The sequence below is a fragment of the Phalacrocorax aristotelis genome, chromosome 2 (genome assembly GCF_949628215.1).
Source record: "Phalacrocorax aristotelis chromosome 2, bGulAri2.1, whole genome shotgun sequence".
Classification (NCBI taxonomy): Eukaryota; Metazoa; Chordata; class Aves; order Suliformes; family Phalacrocoracidae; genus Phalacrocorax; species Phalacrocorax aristotelis.
The window spans coordinates 41,550,390-41,573,139 of NC_134277.1; the positions used below are offsets into that span (position 1 = coordinate 41,550,390).

The window sequence follows — 22,750 nt, forward strand, 5'->3', positions numbered from 1 at the left end:
TTCCATGTAATTGCCAGTTTTCTGCCACCTCTTTGTCCCCTGCTGCAAGAGATCTAATCTATTCAGGGAAAGATAATTGCAGAGCTCTTGAGACAGAAGGAAAAAAGGAAGAAAGCAAGCACTGCTCCATCTCACCACTGTTGTGCGCCTCCAGCTGCGAGGCAGAGTTGACAGCGACTTTGCATAGTGAACAGTACAGCAGTCTTTTTGCTTTCTCTTCCTCAGTCTCAACGGAAGGGCATGTGGTGCTGCTAGTGGCTGTCGTGGGGATTTTCTCCACTTTAGAGGTGATTTCTGTTGTCATAACACTGCTCTTCCGGATTTCCACGGTTGTCGTCGTTGATATTGCTGGTGTCCCTGTGGTAACGTCTGTGGGTAAAGACAGGAGATGGAAGGAAACAAAAAAAAAGAAAAAGAAAGGTTGTGACCTTTGGCATTTGCTTGTTTGCATCCTAATGCTGCAACCACACAGAGAGCTGGATCGTGCTGGTGATGGTTTGACTAATGGTAATGAACTAAATCTGACCTTATTCTTTGTATTTTGTGTAGTTACAAAATACAGTACTCCCATTTATCAAAATGCCACATATTCCGTCTCCTGCATTCTGCTAACACCCAGTAAATACAGAATTCATAAACTGAAAATACAGGTCATTAAGTCTGTACTGTACAGCTCAGAGATAATCCACTAAAGAGGTTGTGTAAATTACCAGTACAATAGACAGTTAAAATTTATATGCAGCACTTCAGATGCATAAGCTGCCGTAGTACCGCATAATACTTACGCTGATTAAGTAACCAAGCTAATGTTTTAACATTCTGTACTAATAAAACTAAAATGAAAATAATTTTATGTTCTTGATATCTGATGAAATAAAATGTTAAATTGATACTTCATTTGATATTAGCCAAAACTAATGTTAAATGATTGAAGGTAATTATTAATACACAGTATACGTTTATCTATGCATTACATACTAACATTACATACTAATAATAGTAATTAAACATACAACATTCTATATCTGAGACCTACACAAACACTAATAAGATTTCTGTTCTGTTTATTAGTGGTATGTTTGGAAAAACTGTAAGCATGTTATATAGCTGAATCTGGAAATCTAGTACTTGCGTCTAAGAACTTGTGCTTTTTCTGTAGTTTTCAAATCCAAGAGACAGAAAATACACAATGTTATGGTGGTTTGAGTAATATATATGTGACATTTGGATATGGCAGTATCATTTGGTAGTTAAGCACTTAGCAGGGTAGAGGATGGTAAGATCCAGCACTGAGCCAGTGGAGAGGATGGTAAGTAAGGGACAGAAGGAGAGAAGGGACAGGAGCTGTTCTGCCTTTGCAGTGTTGTCATATTAAGCCTACTGAGTAGCAGCTTCCCCCATAAGAAATCTTAGTTACTTTTCTGAGATACTCCTGGAATTGAGGACTTTCCAACATAGCCAGCTCATTTTGGATTCATACATCCCTTTGTATTAGTGGCGCTCTACCTGTACTGTGCTTTATTAATTGCCATCTATTAGCATAGGCAAAATAAGAGGTTTTGGCTTATAGATCTCAATATGTGCTTGTGATGCAGGAGGGACACAACTGATGCTGCAGAGGTGTGTTTCAGACTAAAACCGTTAAACAATTTCTTAATGATGAACACACCTATTACCTTCAAAGACAATTTCAAACTGGGAGCAAGTTCAAACACACTGGGAGACATGATTCAAAATAATTTTAATGCATTGGAGAAACAGTCTAGAAAATTAGATCCTTTTCAGTAAAGGCAATTGCAGGAATCCACACTCAGTAGGATTAACTATTAAATCTATATTAAATCATCTATTAAAACAGGATGAAGAACAGCCTCAGTATTGCTATTGCTTTTGTTTGATTGATTGATTGATTGATTGATTGATTTTGGATTGGTTGGTTTGTTTGTTTTTCCAGAAAAAGCTTTCAGTAGCAAGTAACAAGATGAACACAGATGTCTTACATCATCATGTTATGAAAACAGTCCCCACCATATTGGAAGTGCAAAGTGAAAGATTTATGACTTATTTTTTTCTCCTCTAATCAGCACTGGAGGCCCTATGTCCAGCCTGGGGACTGCAACATCAAAAATTAACAATTACTTGCTTTGTAGTTAATCCAGCCACAATACAAATGCAAACCAATAAGAGGCGGGTTGCAAGGGATAAGAACAAAACAAATTAGAGGTTTAGAAAATATGGACGATGAATATAGAAGATGAAGGGTGAACACTGACAACATTTTTTGTATCTGTAGAAGGTAGCTAAAAGTAAGAGAATAAGCTCTTCTCCCTGATCCCTCCTAATAGGACAAGGACTACTGGATTAGAGCAAGAGAGGCTTAGATTAGACATCAGGAAATTCTTTCTAATATTAAAGCTTGTAAGGCCTGAGAATAGCCTAGCTCCAGAGATTCTAGAAATATTGCCTACTGGAGGACTTAGAACTGGCTAAACAAATATCTGCAACAGCAACCCAGGTATGAACGCCTTTCAGTCAGTGGGAATAGGACCCATCAAGCCCTATTAATTTCTATACATTGTGTATTTTGTAATGCCTCTACGTATTCTCCCAGAGGGTTTTTAAAAATTATTATTCATAAAACCAAGAAAGTAGTTTGTCATGTGGATATTCTACATATTGCCAGGCATTAAGGCATATAGGAAAAATAAAGTCCTGCTTACAGTCTAATTAAAGTGGGTTTTTTTCTGAGCATGAGTCTGGAGGTGGTTATATCCCAAAGGTACTGGGGATGTCATGTACTGATCCAGAGGAATGATGTTAACTTGCTGAACATTCTGTTCATATTTTTTTAACAGACCAACAATAATGTTTCAAAAGAAAAATATTATTTTGAAATATTAAGCCTTTTGTTGGGAAACTGATAAGCAAATGAAGCCTTTGTAGATCTGTCCACAAAATTATACATTTAACTAGTCACTCCTTTCCCATTCCAAAGAATCTGTGCCGATGTTGGCTTTCTTCAGTTGAAAGTTTCTGCAGTGAAATTATTTTCCTCAAAAGCCCACTCCCAGCAGTACATAACACTGCTTTTAAAACTTCAGTTTCTCCATCCTGGTACTACTGGACTGTAGCAGGTCTAGGTAATATACTTTCCTGGTGAAAAGGAAGGCAGAGGGCAGATGGCATCAGGGAGAGGGAAGAAAAAAAAAAAGAAGACATTAACATTCTCTCAGGATTGATGGCAGTGTTGGTGCTCATTTGAATCTTGCAGGAAATTAGATACGTACATCAATCACCAGTGCCAGCTTTGCAGTGCAAGGGTCAGTTTTTTGCCCTAGGCAAAATATAGATCATAATTTCTTTATTTTCCGTAGGAAAACCTGAGGCAATGACCAAAAAAAAAAAAAAAGCTTAAATAACTGCAGATTTTATTCTACTTCAAATATCTGATCTCCTATATCTGTGTTGATGTAATATTTCACTATGTAATTACATATGAAAATACAATCAATTATGTCAGTCCTTTTGAGGGTATTTTGATATGCATGTGTGAAAGCAGCATTGCATATAAAAATTAAACTAAAAATCGTAAATGTCATCAGCAAATTCTTCAACAACAACAAAAAATCAGTTCGCTGCATATATTCTGCTCCTTCAAAAGGTGCCCTATATTAATACATGCTCCACGAACACAAATATATTGACATCAAAACATATACAAGAAAACACCATCCAAGTTCACGATGTAAAAACCATGACACATTTAAAGATGCAAAGCTGTTCCTCCTCATATCAAGTTTAGAATTATCTGCAGAAATTAAGGAGAAAACGTTCTAAAAGCTGTCAAGTAAGCTTACCAAGAAGGAATTCAAATCCTCATCTCACCAGAACTTCTAACCTAACCAGCATGCATCTCTCTGAATGTGTTACAGTGTTGCTGCCTGTACATAGTTCAGTACCCTAAATAAAGGGTACAGCATTAAAGGTATAAGGGATTAAAACAAACAAACCAACAAAACAAACAAACAAAAAAACACCCACCAAACACCAAAAAGGAGTAGGAAGGCATTTGAATTGATGCCTTGAAGACTGAATCAGCATTTCTTAACGTTATATTATGACAGTACTTTAAGAACTATTTCAATAATAAATGATCTAAAATCAAGCTGGAAATTCAGTCACAGTCAAATGGAAGATTTGTTTCTGGTGACGCAGGCTTGCAGCATTGTGCTATTTTCATACCAGTGGCCTGCAGCAAATATTCATTATTGCAACTGTCACTGCTTGGCTTTGGCATAGAAGCTGATTGTTAATATTGTATGGAACTGGACTCCAGCAGCAAAAAAGGGAACACTTCAGGACTCACAATAATCCATTTGTGTTCCTGGTCTTAATATAGCAACAGAATAAAAATTAAACATACAAAAAAAATTACATTAAAATCTAATCTTTGTCACTGGCAAAAATCAAAGATTTATTTTAACAAGACAAAGCCAGATGAAAAACATTTGGTGAGAATTGACTCCTTTGGGTACTACAGATACCATAGTTCAAGTAGAAAACTGCAAGTGTGTGATTAAGGTCCTCCTAAGTAAGCAGGATTAATTTTATATCCCAGCTACAAGACTCATGAATTTTCTTTAGGCTGAAGAAACAGAAAATTACAACTCATTATTTTCTTCTGAGTATGTGGAAGTCTCACTCATCAGTTCCTGCTACTAAGCATAAGAATTTCTTATCCTGAAACTATAAATAGACCCACAGAAAGAAAAGTGCTCTGACTTCAAACAAATCACAGCTATTTAGGAGGGTGTTTTTATTTCCGCAATCTCAAGTGGCACATGTTTAATAATATCTGATTTAGCACATACCCATGCATTCTGGTCTTGTTCAAATCAAACCTTGCCTTTAACATAAAAGGATTGAGCAATTGGCCCATAATGCTGTCCAGGAAAAAACAACCCAAAACAACCCCCGTCCCGCAGAAACTGGAAAGCACATTCTTTCTCATGACAAACATAACTTGATATGAAATATTTCACTATACTATAAGACTTCTTAGTATTGCAAAAATGTTGTCAGCTGGCTTGCTCATAGCAAACCTGCATCAAGTAACAGAATGCTCCTGTATGGATGCTTGATACTGGCATGTTCAAAAGAGTCTCAGCATATTTTCCTGCCTACTAAGAAGCCGGTCCTCAGTTTCCTTGGGCTGCTTTGAAAATCCCATCCTCTGTGGTAATTACATTTGAGGCTAAGATGTAATTTCTTTTGAATCTAAAAATATAACAGTGGACTATATAAAAAACAAGGTACCGTCCCAAAAATAACTGCAAGTGACTTTTTTTGTGCTTGGCTGACTTTCTGTACTCACATGCTAAAACATAAGCACATTAGCTAACTCTGGCACTAAAAACACATTGAGGAACTTTGACTCAAATGTATCGACTCCTCCCCCTTCATATGTGCAGAATACAAACTTGCATATTTTGTGGTTGGTGGATATTTGGCCCATTACAATATATTGTACAGAAAATTCTTTTGGTATCGTATTATGAAAATTCTGGTCATTATACTTAGTTCTACATTCAAAACCTGGATTCAATTTATTTTGGATATATCCTTCCCAGAATGGATATCTTTTACTTGGAGAGTCAGAAGTATATTTTTAGAACTTAGAACCCATGTAATTTTTTGTAAGAAAAAACTACTTGCAAGAACATGGTTTAGAGAGTTAACTCTGTACATCACAGGTTTTTTGGTATAAAAGATCAAAATATCTGAATGACAGTTGTGTAATTCATTACTTTATGATAAGACCTCCTTCAGTGAAGTGACAGGAAGTATTGGAAATCATGATATTTACCTGATCTTTTACAGGATGGATAATAATTAATATGGCATAATGGAAGAGTCAAGAGCCTTGAAGTAATAAACAAAGCTGTTTATGAACAATCAGGAACAGTATTTGAAAATTTTTGATGAGCTGTCTCTTATGATCTTGCTTTTTTAAACACCAGCTATTCCCCTTCTTCTCTCTCCTTTTTCTCCCTTCCCCTGTCGCTGCCCTGGCTTGTCAGTCATTTTCTTGCTAAAGTTCCTTGTTACTTTGCTTTATCTAGGTGTTTGCTTTTGATATCCAGAAAGTGAAAGGCTGAACATATCTAAGGTATTGCCCAAGCCTTTGCTCAAATGTTCAGAACAAGCGCTACTGAGAAACTGAAGGACTGCAACCTTTCCTAGGACCAGCCTGAAAACCAAATGCCAGGAATTTTCTTGGTTAGTAACTAGAGATGCAATGACCTCAGTATTTTGACCAGCCCCTGTTTTTTAACACTTAAATAGATCACATTATACACAGTGTTTATCACTCAGAAACAAAGGATGGAGAAACAAGTGGCTCCAGAACAAGTGGCCTTGTTTTACTGCTGCCTCTACATCCTGCTTCCCAGTAACATGCCTTGATGGTGACTTGATGCGAGGGAGACAGAAAACAGGACATTTGGTGACAAAAGGTGCCTACAGAGAGAGTCAGAGTGAAGAGAAAGTGGCAGACTTCACATATTTGTTCTGCGGATTTTTTTTATCCAGTTAAACTCAATCCTGCTAAGTCCTAAAATGACCTTCTTCATTAATTAGCACTACTCAATTTTCTAATGAAATGATACCTAATTTTTACTAGAAGTTCCCTTGGTTTAAAGCACAGTTCATTAATCCTGAACAGGATTAACCGCAGAGGGATGACTGCATTCCTGTTGAGGTTAATTGAACGGAGCTGGCAGCAACAGCAACAGCTGGGGGTAAAAGACCTGAAGAAAGGGAAGGAGGAAGGTAGGGAAATGTCTGCGTTTTGGGTTCTCAAGGCAAATGTAGCTGACAAAAACGTGACTAGAAGGAAAGGAGACGATGAGAAGAAACCATTTATTTTTGGAGTTATTTTAAGCAACCCAAGTGATGACTGGGTTTGGGAACTGAGCTGTCCTTTCTACCGTACAGATTTCCCCTCAGCCAAGCAGAAGAAAAACAGCTTTCACCAACTATGAGCAAAAGGGTCTTGCACAAGGAGCTGCAGGGGGAAGAACGGGTCGCTGGCTGAAGCTACTCTTGCCATTTAATTAATGAGACTCATGTAGTGAAAAATTCAATTTGAAACCAGGACAAAGTGTTTGTTTAAAGGGTGGAGCTCACAGTCAAGTGCAAAGAGGATTTTGCAGATTGTAGGCTCAGCAGCCCTGCTAAAATAACACATTTTCTACATTGACTCTAACTTGAAAGTTATATATAAGGCAGTGTGTTAGATTTCATTTTGATAGTTACATTTTTATTTTGGAGGCTGCATTGTAAAGCATTGCTTTTAAGATAAGGAATAAAACATGCACATAGTGGTTTGATCACATATATAGAAGGAAAGCTGTATTATCCTATACATAGGTCTCTCATGTCTGGCAACATCAAGGGCTATGCTGGCAAACTGCCACCAGTTTTTTACATCTGCACATGCTTCAGTATGCATTTCCCAACTTTTAAGTAAAAACAAACACAGTCAAAAATATATTTGTAGCTTATCTTAACGCATGAGCAGAAATTGAGCATCAGTTGATTTTACTGCCAGTAAAAAATGAGGAATCGAAAACAATTCCTTAAAAACTAAAAACCCACTAAAAAAAAAGGTTCTGCAAGATATACTACAGTAAATGAATTTGCCTTGAATGTACCTTTCTGCAGCATGGAGGCCAACATATGCACAGCAGTCCCAATCCATATTATTAAACTCTTTTATCCTCCAAAACAGGTCAGCTGCACATGAACCGCCTGTCATTCCTTGGCTCATATTGAACTCCAGACTCTGCCCAGGGATATCTGGGAGATTTAGCTTCAGCCAGAAGTCATCCAGAGACAGCTGTAGCAGTGGAAACGAATGGATGGTTGCATTCCTGTGTCCAGGAACACCCTTTGAACCATGTGAATCACTAGTGTAGACGGTAGTCCAAAATACTGTTTAAAAATAGGCCCTGCCTCACCACCAAGGTCTAGGTGATATGAATTATACCTAGTCATTACTGGAGGCACTACTTCCCCAAGGAGAATTCAGGGAGCAACTTTTGTCTGCATCACTAACAGCAATGGCTTTGAAGTATTACCTCCCCACCTGAACACCCATTAGGGCTTTAACTCAAGCCATGTACCTGGAAGAACAAATTGCTGTTACTGAGGCCAGTATGTAACCATGATTCAGTCTCTTCCTGCTACTCCTGCTGCCCTCACATGCCTACCCCGCAGACATGCGGAAGGAAGTGGCAGCCAACTGCCCTCTTTCACCTTGGACCATCACAGAATCATAGGATCATAGAATCTCCTGAGTTGGAAGGGACCTGCAAGGATCATCACGTCCAGCTCCTGTCTCTGCATAGGAAAACCCTGAAATTCACACCACATGTCTGAGGGCATTGTCCAAATGCTTCTTGAATACTGTCAGGCTTGGTGCCATGACTACTTCCCTGGGAAGCATGTTCCACTACTCCACCACACTCTGGGTGAAAAACCTTTCCCTAATATCCAACCTAAACCTCCCCTGGCACATCTTCCTGCCATTCCCTCGGGTCCTATCACTAGTCATGAGAGAGAAGAGATCAGCGCCTGCCCTTCCTCTTACCCTTGTGAGGAAGCTGTAGCCGCTCCTCATACGGCTTCCCCTCTAAACCCTTCACCAACTTTGTGGCCCTCCTCTGGACACTCTTTAGTAGCTTTGTATCCCTAATATACTGTGGCACCCAAAACTGCACACAGTACTTGAGGTGAGGCCACCCCAGCACAGAGTAGAGCTGGACAATCACCTCCTTCAACTGGCTAGCAATACAGTGCTTGATGCACCCCAGGACACGGTTGGCCCTCTTGGCTGCCAGGGCACACTCTTGGCTCACGTTCAACTTGCTGTTGATCAGAGTCCCCAGATCCCTCTTTGTGGGGCTGCTCGCCAGCCTCTCATTCCCCAGTCTGTATGTACATCCAGGGTTGCCATGCCCCAGCTGCAAAATCTGGCACTTGCCCTTGTTAAACTTCATACGGCTGGTGGTTGCCCAGCTCTCTAATTTGTCTAGATCTCTCTGCAGGGCCTCTCTACCCTCAAGAGTGTCAACAGCTCCTCCCAGTTTTGCTGGATATTTTGTTCAGGAGGACACTGTGAAAGACAGTATTGAAAGCTTTACTGAAATCCAAAAAGATCACATCGACTGGCTTCCCTTGGTCAACTAGGTGGGTAACCTTGTCATAGAAAGAAATTAAGTTTGTTAAGCTGGACTTTCCCCTCATGAGCCCATGCTGGCTGGGACCAATGACTGCATTGTCTTTCAGGTGTTTTTCAATAACTCCCAGAATAATCTTCTCCATAATTTTGCCAGGCACAGAAGTGAGACTGACAGGCCTGTAGTTCCTAGCATCTATAGTGAGGCAAGCGAGCTTTGAAAGGGGCTTTTCTAAACTCATCTTCTCTTTAACAGAGACATCGAGCAGACACAGTCCAGGCTATACAGTACTGGAGACCGAGAAATATTTTTCACAAAACAAGCAGGCTGGCAAAGCCTATTTAAAACTTGATATCAAAAACAATTTACTGTGGAACCTCTCCCCCAGCAATCTGCCAGCAAAAACAAAGAAGTGTGGAGAAGTATTAATCACTGGCAGAAGGAGAGAAAATACATTGCTTTAATTAATCAAATGGAACAAGGAAAGAATGAGTGAACTGCACTGCAGATTGCATAGGATCGCTCTCCATTTTAAGCAGGGAGTTGGGTTTTTCTGCATTTTAAGCAGGTTGAATGCCCTCTTTTAAACTTCCATCTAAACTTTAAGTTTCAAAACAGATTTATAGTCCTAGAACCTAGAAGTAAATAAAAGTAACTGGAATCCAACTCAGAATTTCTGAGAACTCTGACTTCTGATTGCCCTTGTAAGTGTAATGTGTCATGGCATTCTCCTGTCTTGAATCCAGGAATAATTAATGTTATTCCCTTTACAGCAGCTTACTTTCTTTACTGGAGAGCATTGAGCTAGTAAAGCTGTTTTCGGCAATAAACTAATGTTGTGTCTAACATAGGAACTGTCAGAAGCTGTACAAGCATCTGTTGTAACTGTAAAACTCTTTTCAGCGGAGTGAAGGCAGGGAGAGCAGTGAGAATACATACATTCTTTCAGACATCTGTCTTGGAGTGCACTGTAAGTAGAGCTTGTAGCAGATGTGTCCTGTGGACTGATCAGCAATGGCTTCCTTACAACCACCTGCTCTTCCATAAGTAGTTGAGATACAAAATGCCCAAATTCTGAATGAACAAATTTCACAAGGAATTGATGGTAATGCTATTGTTCTCAGTCTTTAGAGTAAATAAGTGTTTTGACTTTTCTGCTATCCAATTTAGATTTTTAGTAGTTCTCCTCAGTCCAATGCTTTCTACAAGGAATTTTTCCTTTGGCTGATCACATACTGTTGGTAACATGTTTCATAAATTGACAGGCACATCCCAAGAGTGGTACCCAGGTGAGATCTGGGAAAAGGAAATTTCAGTTTCCAGACATTCCCTGAAAGGGTCTTCTACTATCCACAATTGCAGTTACTATGACCATCTGTTTATCTTGCTCTTACCTCTCCAGGAGGTTCCATCATCTAAAATAAACATTCCTACTATTGCCTTCATCCCTTCTACTCCTTCCCCTCTCTAACCCAACACAGGTCACTTCTGGGCTAGGACTGAAACAAAGGTCTTATGAAACACCCTGTGCCATCATTACTGTTAAACACGTTGAATGATGTTTACAGAGAGTTGCACAAACAATCCAGATCAGCAATTTCTAAATAACTTGTTGCCATCATAGTTCTTGGCATGATCTACAGGTTTTGTTTTGCTTTTTCTTACTTTTTTTTACAATAGAACAATTATTTTGCGCAATGCTATCGGTCTCTGTTGGCTACCATGTGTCAGTCTTTCCTTTCCCTTCAGGCAGCCTGCTACCAACTGAACTATTAGTTTAATTACGTTAGTTGGCAGAAGCAACATGTTAAGTAAACCACAGTGAGTTTGGATGGCTGGTCCTGGGATTAGACAAAGAGCAAGAGAAGCCTGTCTGCTTCAGTCATTTAGTGAGTTCACTCTCATAAAATTTCCTCTTTGTCAGAAGAGAGTGAAACAACTCTTTTGGTCTCTTCTAGTGGCCCTCCCTGTCACCATCCACACATACCCAGCAGAGAGGTTATCAGTGCTTTGCTATTTGGGATGCTTACCTAGTCAATACCATTATTTTAGCATGCACACTCTCCACAAAATCAAAATGAAAGGAGAGGTGCTTCCCTAGCCCAAAGGTATTTTTCTGGTGAATTATATGAAGTCTTTTGCACACAATTGAACAATGAAAATCACAAATGTATTTTATAATCGCATCATTCACAGATACCACTCTGAGTGCTAAGGCTTATAGAATCAAATATATTATTTGATTTAACCAATTACACATAAAACAACAATGAGTTTGCATTTTAGGACACCAAGCTAGCAGACTAGACCTTAATAAGGAAATGACTGCTCTTAGTTTGCAGTGGCAGAAGAAGAAAGCAGCTGCATATTAATGGATATTAGCATCAAAATGACAGCATAAGACTAGGTTTAGCAAATATTTGCAGGATCTCACATGAGGCATTTAATTCTTGCTATGCTTTCACCTTCTCTTATACATTTTATTGTAAGGCTGATATTAAAGGCCTATATTATCTGGAAAACTATAAGTGACATACATTAATACTCATAGTGACATGGTTAATTTATTGGATGGTGTTGTCCAATACTTGCAAAGACAAAAGTTCTGTAAAGGTGAATGAAAGTAGCTACGTTGTAAGCGGTGTGACTCTTAGGCGATTAGTCATAGGCAAAGTGAGAACTACAGTCTGTTCAGAAGAAATGTCATGGAGGGACATTTGAAGAAAACAGCCCTATGCAACAGGAGCAGAGCTGCTAGTAATTGCAAACTGTGCTAGTTCTGTAATGGTTGGTCTTTTCACATTTTGTTTTCCAGTAGGGGAGGATATTAATGAGCAAAATTACAGTTTTTTTATTAATTTCTTTGGTAAACCCAAATTGTCGTTCTCTACATGTACCACATTTTACTTTGTATGCAGCTCTTTCCCTAACAACATAACACAGTAGCAACAAAAGTGGTTTCAGCTTCCCTTCTAAATGTGGCTGCAAATACTACACCACTCACAAGATCATACCCTAGCTCCCTCTGTTAAATTTTTTTCCTTTCTTGTACATGACAGTTATTCAGGCATCACTAGATCTGACATAATTCAGACCCAGCATTAGCTCTTAGAAAAGAGAAAGAGAGAAAAGTTCTCTTTAGGAGCATATTATACTATTCTGCTGGTTCCTTAGTTTTCATTCTGTCATATCTCTCTCCCATTTACACTATAACAGAGAAAAATATATAAGAGTGCATGAAAGCACCAATACAAGCCCAGATATTTGAAAGGTGCCCTCATTTGCAGCCATTTTATGAATAACTGAATGTAATTTTCATATTCATGTTTACACAGTATTTAGGTGAATAGGTACAATTTGCCTGCCTCAGCAGCCTTTCAACCATATAATTATTTGTTAATGAACATGCAAGTTTGAAGTGTCACACATCTGCAACAGTCAGGTCACCATTCCACAGCCACACCTTCACTCAGTTTCACATCAGTGACTTTTCCTTAAAATCCACTTTTCCTTCATAAAAAGTAAAAAGTTTTAGCACTTCTATAATGCCATCAGATCTTATCTCAACAATTCTAGTTAAAACACCTACTGAGGAGCAGAATACATAGAGAACAGGGAAAAAATAGTAGTAACTGGAGCACACAGTAAAAAAAAAATACAGAATAATCCTCTGTAAGGTCTGGGCAATTGCTGGAGGGCTGGGATTTTTTTATGATGAAGAATGTATTTTACCTTCTCTTGCTTACTCCTCCTTAATAACTAGAAAATAATAACATCATGATTACATTTTTCAAATTTTTTCAGGGGAAACCTACTGCACTTAAAAATTGTTATTCGGATGAAAAATATAGAATTAACAATTGAGTTCTTTGATTTAGCTTTCAAAAATCTTGGAAAGCAGTTGTAGTATGACTGCATTAGTAAAATAACAGCAGCTGCAACAACATACTTCTGAACATCCTTCAGCTTCAGCAGCATCCAATACAAGAGCATTTAAGCATCTCTTTAGCACTGATATACTACATTAGCTGTGTTCTCAGGATCCTAAGGTTGCTACCATAGCATACAAACAAAATTACAAATGGCTTTACTTAGGATCACTTTGCATCACACAGCATTTTGGAAAACTCAGCACAGGTTGTGAAAACGGACAGCACTTTTCTTCTGAAACAAAACTTCAAATATGCCAGTCCCTGAAATGGCAATACAAACCATGAAATGCAGGTTTTGGCCTTTTTGATAATTTCAGTGTTTTCATTTATGAAAACTACAAATTATTAATACACAATGTAAAGAATCTAGCCAATGCTTATACAAAGAGTTGCCTTACATACTGCTTATGTATTATCCATTTGGCAGGAAGGCAGAGAGCTTGCTTAAGCTCTCCTTCAGAAAACCTGCGTCAGTTGTGACCTTGTAAGCCAATTGGTTATAGTGGTACTTTAGCTCCAGTCTTAGGTAATACATCTATATAGATTTGTAAAATTTTTTTTTGGTGAGTGGGAGAAAAAGGCTGTAAATTGACCAGAAAAAAGAATACTGGTTCCTCTCTCTCAAGGCCTCTGAACTGTAGATCAACTGAAACTATAAATTGTCACATCTTGATCCATGACCATAAAAAAAAAAAATGCATACACTTGTACAACTGTAAGATTTTTTTTGTGAAATGGAAAACAAGAAGGTGGGAAAAATGTCCAAAGCAACAAAGCCAGGCTTCCACCATGAAACCATTAGCAAAAACCTTGCTGCCTCCCTCCTCTTCAAATGGCTACACATTACCTCCCCTCCCCCACAAATTAAAAAAGTGAAATTAACATGAAAATAATTTTATTAGTGCAACTTAAATCACAGAATCACAGAATGGAGGGGTTGGAAGGGACGTCTGGAGATCATATGTCCAATCCACCTGCTTGAGGAGGCACACCTAGAGCAAGGGGCACAGGACTGTGTCCAGGCAGGTTTTGAATGTCTCCAGGGAAGCAGACTCCACAGCCTCCCTGGGCAGCCTGTTCCACTGCTCTGTCACCCTCACAGTAAATAAGTTTATTTCTCATATTCAGGTGGAACTTCCTGTGTTCCAACTTGTGCCCCTTGCCCCATCCTTGGGCACCACTGAAAAGAGTCCAGGACCATCCTCTTGACACCCGCTCTTTAGATATTTATAAGCACTGAAAAGATTCCCCCCTCAGTCTTCTCTTCTCCAGGCTGAACAAACCCAGGTCTCTCAGCCTTTCCTCATAAGAGAGATGCTCCAGCCCCCTGATCATCTTTGTAGCTCTTTGATGGACTCTCTCTGGTAGTTCCCTGTCTTTCTTGAACTGGGGAGCCCAGAACTGGACACAGTACTCCAGATGTGGTCTCACTAGGGTGGAGTAGAGGGGGAGGATAATCTCCCTCAACCTGCTGGCCACACACGTTTTCATGCAGCCCAAGACAGCGTTGGCCGTCTTGGCCATGAGGGCATATTTCCAGCTCATGGTCAGCTTGCTGTCCACCAGCACTCCCAGGTCCTTCTCAGGAGAGCTGCTTTCCAGAAGGTCAGCCCCCAACCTGGACCGGTGCATGGGGTTGTTCCTCCCCAGGTGCAGGACCCTGCACTTGCTCTTGTTGAATATATCATATTTATAATATACATGGAAAATTGAAGGGTTTTGAAGCATTTGGCTTTAAAATAAGCCTTCCACCAGTTTTCCCAGAAAGTTACTGTACTGTGCTTCCCAAGTCTATTTACTATACAGCACACAGATATATGATCTCTTGCATGTCCAGGTAATAGTGAAACATTAATATTCAAGGATCACCTCCTCCAAGATCAGGAGCACTGCATCCCAACAAAGAGAAAGGCAAAAACACCAGGAGGCCTGCATGGAGGAACAAGGAGCTCCTGGGTAATCTTAACCACTAAATGGAGGCTTACAGAGGGTGGAAGTAAGGACAGGTGGCCTGGGAGGAATACTGAGAAATTGTTCAAACAGTCAGGGATCAGGTTAGGAAAACTAAAGCCCTGATAGAATCAAGTCTGGCCAGAGATGTCAAGGGCAAGAAGAAAAGCTTCTACAGGTACATTGGTGATAAACGAAAGACTAGGGAAAATGTGGGCCCTCTCTGGAAGGAAACAGGAGACCTGATTACCCAGGATATGGAGAAGGCTGAGGTACTCGATGACTTTTTTGCCTCAGTCTTCACTGGCAAGTGCTCAAGTCACACCACCCAAACCACAGAAGGCAAAGGCAGGGACTGGGAGAATAAAGAACCACCCACTGTAGGAGAAGATCAGGTCTGAGACCATCTAAGGAACCTGAAGGTGTCCAAGTCCATGGGATCTGATGAGATGCATCTGTGGGTCCTGAGGGAACTGGCGGATGAAGTTGCTAAGCCACTACCCATCATATTTGAGAATTCATGGCAGTCCAGTGAAGCTCCCACTGACTGGAAAAGGGGAAACATAACCCCCATTTTTAAAAAGGGACAAGAGGAAGACCCAGGGTATGACACGCTAGTCAGTCTCAGCTCTGTGTGTGGCCAGATCATGGAGCAGATCCTCCTGGAAACTATGTTAAGGGACATGGAAAAAAAGGAGGTGACTGGTGACAGCCAACATGGCTTCACCAAGAGCAAATCTTGCCCGACAATTTGGTGACCTTCTATAACGGGGTTAGAGTGTTGGTGGATAAGGGAAGAGCAACTGATCCTTTCTACCAGGATTTGTGCAAAGCATTTGACACTGTCCCACATAATATCCTTGTCTCTAAATTGGAGAGACATAGATTTTATGGATGTACCTCTTTGTGGATAAGGGATTGGCTGGATGGTCGTACTCAAAGAGTTGTGGTCGACGGCTCAATGTCCAAATGGAGACCAGTGATGAGTGGCATTCTTCAGGGGTCGGTACTGGGACCAGTGCTGTTTAACATCTTTGTCGGCAACATGGACAGTGGGATTGAGTGCACCCTCAGCAAGTCTGCTGACGACACTAAGCTGTGTGGTGCAGTCAATGCACTTGAGGGAAGGGATGCCATCCAGAGGGACCTTGAGAGGCATGAGAGGTAGGCCCGTGCGAACCTCAAGAAGTTCAATAAGGCCAAGTGCAAGGCTCTGTACATGGGTCAGGGTAATCCCAAGCACAAATATAGGCAGGGCAGAGAATGGACTGAGTCTCAGTTATTCTGCTTGTTTGTTCAAATGCAGGTTGGGTTCACAAATCAGAAGTTTTCTACATGTAGCACCAAAAAATGGAACAAGATAAATTGCTTTTGCAACAGCAAACTTTGTGAAAAAGTCTCAGAAATGGGATTTTGCAATAGATCTTTTGGGATCTAAAGACATAGCCCACGATAACCGACATTCCAGCCCCATATTAGTAAGATTGTGACTGCACATGGGATTTCTTCCAACATTGTTGTCCTGGGCAGAATCTCAGAGAACTCACCCAGCTTTGGACAAACTCTGTATACTGATTTCAACCTTCCAGTTTCTTCTATTGCATAGTTTGCATCACAGTTTACATTTCTAGGTTCATTGCAAGCACATAAGCAAGGCTTGTGAATGTATCTTTTCCCTCTGGAGGAACAGTCATAGTTTTAAATCATTCAGTGCATGAACTTGAAAGCTAGCAAGCAGGTTTTTCTAATGCGTTAATCACAACTTGGTCAACTGATCAATCTATCTTTCTGCAGACTTAAGCTTTTCACTAATTCTACAAAAATAAATATGATTGGACTGGAAAGCATCCATGGTTGGTAACATCTTTCTTTTTGTGACTTCAGGCTGCAACAGCTGTTTCAAATGTCAGCAGATAGGGCAGAATTAAAAAGGATAGGCAATGTGGACAGGGGAATTGCAAATCTAACCTATCTGTGCCTAATGCCAAGAAATCTGCAGATGGATAGCTGATTATCAATTCTTTTATCTAAATTTATTAATACTCTTAATCAATCCAAATGTGCAGCTGACACAGTGCCAAATGAAATGAGTCTGATAAAGATCTCTTCTGTGCTCTACAGGCATACTGAAAAAAATGGCTCATAAGAATTTACATCCCAGGAAAAGCAAGTTTTAGCAAAATATTAGAATAATTAGTGTTTTTAAAAAATATCTTTGAAATTAACCCTACTAGGCTTTTTAGTGCACACCCAGCTAGCACATTTCCCTCAATGATACAGCTTATAAATAAAAAAACAGGCTTCTCATTCCATTGCACATAGGTGAAAGTCTCTTGCGAGCTGATTACATAATTTCTGTGACTGCCAAGATATCCTCTGAATACATTTCATGACCTAAAACATTCCTTAAAACGTATCAAAAGTAATCACTAAAACTCGAGAAGTAATCTGTATGCAATTTTGCTAATTTAGTATGATAGGTATGATTTAGTAGGATAAGTTACTGCAGTGATTCTGCTAAGTTTGCTACTGATAATACTGGCCTAAGACATGACATAATCAAGTCCTCCCCAAAGCAATCACCAAGAGTGATTGCACTCCCCAATCACTATGGGCTGAATTTGCAGTACCAGAGTCCCCGTTACTCTGCTTGTTTGTTCAAATGCAGGCTGAGACCACAAATCAGAATTTTTCTATATGTAGCACCAAAAATGGGACAAGATAAGTTGTTCTTGCAACGGCAAAGTCTATGAAAAAGTCTCAAAAATGGGAGTTTGCCATAGAATCCTTCCACAAAAATAATGTGTTTTTATCTTTCCACGTATTTTTGTATGCTGGATTATAATTACTGGAACTAACCAGTTAAATTTAAGGGAGGATGACAATAGCTTTAGGCCTAAATTGTGACCTACCTTTTCTTAAATATAATTTCTCATACCTGTTAGCAAAGTCCATGTAGTTCTTTATATGTGTTTTTTCCAAAACAAATGCTTCAATGATGTTTTTTCTAAAAAAAGAAAATAAATAATGCCAGCATCTATACAATAACAAACCAATCTGCATGCACGATGGAGGGGAACAAATGGTAAATATTCTTTTGCTGTTTCAAGCTTCCAAGAGGTAATGTTTGCATCAGCAACAGTAAATCAAATGAGTTTGGAAATTATGAAAAATATCTTAGCAACTTTCTTATAAACTGGAAACATATATTTAGCTCAAAAGTTTATCTACTCAGCGTTTTAAAATTTTCCATTAATCTTGTCTATGTATAGGGCTTTTTTCTCTTTGAACTTTAAGGCCTTTAACGTTTTTTCTTTCAGATTCTCTTCTTTTTTCCCCAGCGTAACAGCCCAGTAATTCACAGGCTGCTGCTTTGCGACGAAAGTCTTGCGCTGCACTGGCTTTTATCACCAGTATCAGCAGCTGCTGTTAAATCACCTGTCAAATTTGCAAAATTCTCACTCAATTTACCCTGAATGTCAGACTTGCACTTTTTTGTCCATGTTTCTGTTCATGTTGTTTACACAAGGGTTCTGCTGGGACCAATGGACGACTAGATTGAGCTTCATGCACAGATGATCCTTTAATACCAACTGCTTCTCCACTAGGAAATGGAGAACACAGCAAAATTGAAATGTAGGTTGATGTTTTATGTACTGGGTTGCATGAACCATTGATTCATGTACAAAGTAGACAGCTTTGCATCTGGAATATCTAACTGGAAAGCCAACAACCCAACCTATTGTGCAGATACACTACAAATTCATTAATTACTGTGCAATATACTTATCTGTTTTGGAAACAATTTTATCACTTTGCGTATGTGGAACAAAATTGGCTTGCATGTGCAATATGCCAATTTCTATGAAAACTCATTCACCAGTGCAGATCAGATGATGATAACAAAATCTTCCAAACTGTGCTACAGAATTTCAGCCCAAAATGATGGTCTTTAATACAACGTCTTCTAGTCCAGGCCAAAATGTCTAAAGAGTCAATGAGATCTTATGAAAATTATTCTCATCAGTTATGGCAGTTAAATGAGGTGTCTTACAATTTTGAAACAGACCTCTACAATAATAGAGGTATAGGGACATAAGGGATACTTTGGGTCAGAGGTTTTTCACCCAGATGATAAGAAGAGAAGAATTGCAAAACCACTCCTATATCAAACAACGAAGAATGTACTTCTTGGATGCCACGGCCCTAACAGGGGAAAATGCTTCAGCATTTCCTCAATTCTTTCTCCCCCTCCCTGCAAACATGACTGGATTGAAATCCAGATCTCACAGACCAAATCAAAGGAATTCCAGGTAAAAGGCCCAGGTTTGGTTTACAATCACTACTATGAGTTCCAAACATAAAACTTACAGAGAAGTTCACAGAAAAATTTATTAGCTACCGATTCACTTCAGTAAATCCCTATCAGCAAGAGCTCTACAGGTCCTTAGCACCAAGTCATTTGTTTTATGAATGCCCGCTCCAGCTGCACAGTCTGGGATGCTGCATTATTTTGTATACAACCACACTCACACGCACACACACACCCCCCCACAACGTTTTAATATTACAAGAGAATCTTTACTGCCTCCCCAGTGTGGTTTGTTGTGCAAGGAAGGCAGTTTACAGCCACTGGCAGTGATTTTCACCTCCTGTTAAGGAACACTTAGCATTTTGAACATGTACCCTGTTGATGCTAAAGCCCCTGTAATAAAACGTGACAGTAAGTAGTATACAGCAGTTCCTTTTGTGAATCCTTCTGTCAAGGACACACCTCATTGCTTACTCTGTGAAATATTAAATTGCATACCTGCATGAAGAAAATACCATTTGTTGTTTTTAAAAAACTACATTTTTGTCTGCTTTTATATTAATGGGTCAGCTTGTGTGTTTTCCTCTCTGTCACTGTCTTACTTTGAGCACTCCTGTCCACATACATGACAGCAAAAGTTAACCCTTCCATAATTGAACACCTCTGACCTTTTAACCAAGTTTAGGACAAACTTTCAAACTGCCATAATAGCAATAGTAGTAATACCTACAATATTTATTCCTGATCTTTCAGGAATACTGAAGTATTGACCATGATAGTGTAAACAGCTCTTTCGACAAAAATAGTGTACAGGTATGGCACAGTTTAGAACATCAGCCTTTTTCTGTACCAGGCATTGATGAAAGTGGTTTGATTTTTTTTCCTAGTGCTCCAGAGGTGGTGAGCCAGTTCAGTGCTCAGTGACAGAGGGCTCTCCTTGCTCATTTTAAAGGACATACTCACTGAACTCTGACCTTCCTGACGGAAATATTTCAAGCCCACTTTCTGTAAGGTTTTCTTTCTTTGGTTTCATTGTTGAGAGTTGGTGGGCAATGGCAGGGTTCCTCTTAGATGAAGAACAAAGGCTGGGGTCTGCTGCTGTGCCTACACCCAAATAGTATGAAGTCTGAATAAACACTTCTAAGGCTAAGAAAAGACAGCTCTTTTTACTCAGACTTTCCTAGCATGTATACATGGTACAATCAGAATTATCAAGATACTAATACTTCACATACCTGTATGTCTGTAACATCACCAAAAAAAGAAAATAAATCATTGTTCTGACAGGTTTAGACCTTAGTTTGCACAACCTAGTTTATCCTACCAGGCTTGTGTACGAGTCTTTGTAGGACTTATGCTGTCACCTGAGAATATTAAAAAAATATGGAAGTAAGTGTGCTAAGGGAGTACAGAGGAAAAAAACCTGGAAGGTTATTTAAGAGAAGCAGGCTTTACGGAGAGATTTTAAGCAGCAAAGGATATAAAATCATATGGGGGTTATCTAGCACATGTGAAGAGGCAGCTGTTCCAAGAATAGAAGTTAAATAAAAAAGCAGACACCAAAATGGCATGGAACGAGAGAAAGGAATCTCCTAGAAAGCAATCTGCACAGAAGCCCAGGGCTGCGAATGTTCAACAGGCAAGGAAACAAAGACGAAAGAACAATTTTCTATTTCTGATGGAAAGCTTTTGATCACAGACTTAAAAAATACACACATTTGTATGACAGAAGATGTTTGCGTCACATGTTTATCTTCACTGTTCAGGGAAGGAATACAGCACAGTGGCAGAGCCAAAAATGCTGCTCACTATTTTGTCCACTGACAAATGTAAAATACAAGAACTCCATTTTGAAAAAATATTAACATTGCCATTAAATTAAAAAAATAAAACCCCTTCCCCAGTCCTTTCCTCTATGTCCATGAGTTTCAAACACAAAAGGTATCATAAGGCACATTTTCACTTCCTTTTTGAGCAGTACTCAGACACAGTACTCGCTATAATCTTGGATGATTCTGTATCAACATGTATTTAATGTAGTTCCAGAATGATTTGTCTGACCAAGAAGATATCAATATCACTAACAATCTTTACTTATGAATATACAGACATTTTTCTATCAAGAATTTTCATGGGTCATACAAAGAGGTTGGTAAGTATTTGATACTGAATATCAGGTACAGCATGATAATTTGCTTTCACCTTCCAAAGATCAGGCACATGTTTCTTTGCAAATTCACACAGAAATATGCCTACTATTTTAGAACACCTCCTTTTTGTTTTTAATTAAGCTCTCAGATGATAATTTAAATGACTTTGACTTATAAAGACAAAATAACAGCAAAAACTGAACAGAACTTTTTCTGTGAGATAATAAATGCTGTAAAGTGAATTTGGAATTAGTCTACCTTGGTTTTAGAAACTTCAGGCCTGCATCAGTACAAAAAAACCCAAAAATTGCCAGAAGTGGTTTAATGGTCTATAAACATATTTCTCAGGTGTCTGAAAGTAGAATAATAAACAGTCATTAATGGATCATTAAAAAAACAAAAGTTCTTTGATGGTAGTGACTGCCTGAGACAATTTTCCTCGAGATTACACATCTTCCTCATTGAATACATCAATTATTCTATCTAGACAGCAAATTTGGCTTAATTAACGGTTTTAATCTCAAGCACCGATTTTCCTGTTTAAAGTAGGGGAAAACTTACTCTTCTGTTATCCAACAAGCAACCTAGTGGACTTGTTGACACAGATTTAATGTACTGAAACAGAAAATTGTACTCCCTGATTAGCCAAAAAGAAAATTTAAAACATTTTTGAATAAGATCCAGAATATTTAAATAGTAACTTAATTGCAGAAAACAGAAAAGATTAAATTATTCACATAATCAGATATTTTAACAAGTGAAAACTGCTGACAAATTTTGTTAATTTAGTCACACAAATAGAATTTGGCAATCTAGAGAAATGGGCTATCTTCTTATTTAAGCTATTTAATTTTGAAATTAGGTGAAAATCAAATCTACTTAAATACAAGGAATACAAGGAGTTTACCTAAGCAAGGGTTATCAAAATACTGCAATAGTATTTCCGTAAATGAAAAGGATGTATGTTTGAGTGGGACTCAAAGTATCTTTCTGACAAGGCAATTCAGCAGGTCTTTTAATTTAACAAATAAATGATGTTATCTTGGGAAAGGAAAGACAGAGTTATTCAAGGGTGATTAAAAGCCCCAAGAAAAATATTCCAATTAAAATTGACAAATATAGAATTGTATATTGCCTATGATCTTTCATAACTTAAATTTTTCT

General features: G+C 38.9%; 1 protein-coding gene across 4 annotated transcripts in view; it reads right to left on the reverse strand.

Annotated features, from left to right (window-relative positions):
• ZNF385D (zinc finger protein 385D) overlaps nucleotides 1–22,750 on the reverse strand; it is a 437,048-nt gene that overhangs the window by 7,991 nt on the left and 406,307 nt on the right. For all 4 annotated transcript variants that reach the window (XM_075083227.1, XM_075083226.1, XM_075083229.1 and 1 more), the window contains one exon: nucleotides 136–369. In XM_075083227.1, the coding sequence (XP_074939328.1) occupies nucleotides 136–369 (234 nt within the window). The remainder of the gene's footprint in view (nucleotides 1–135; nucleotides 370–22,750) is intronic.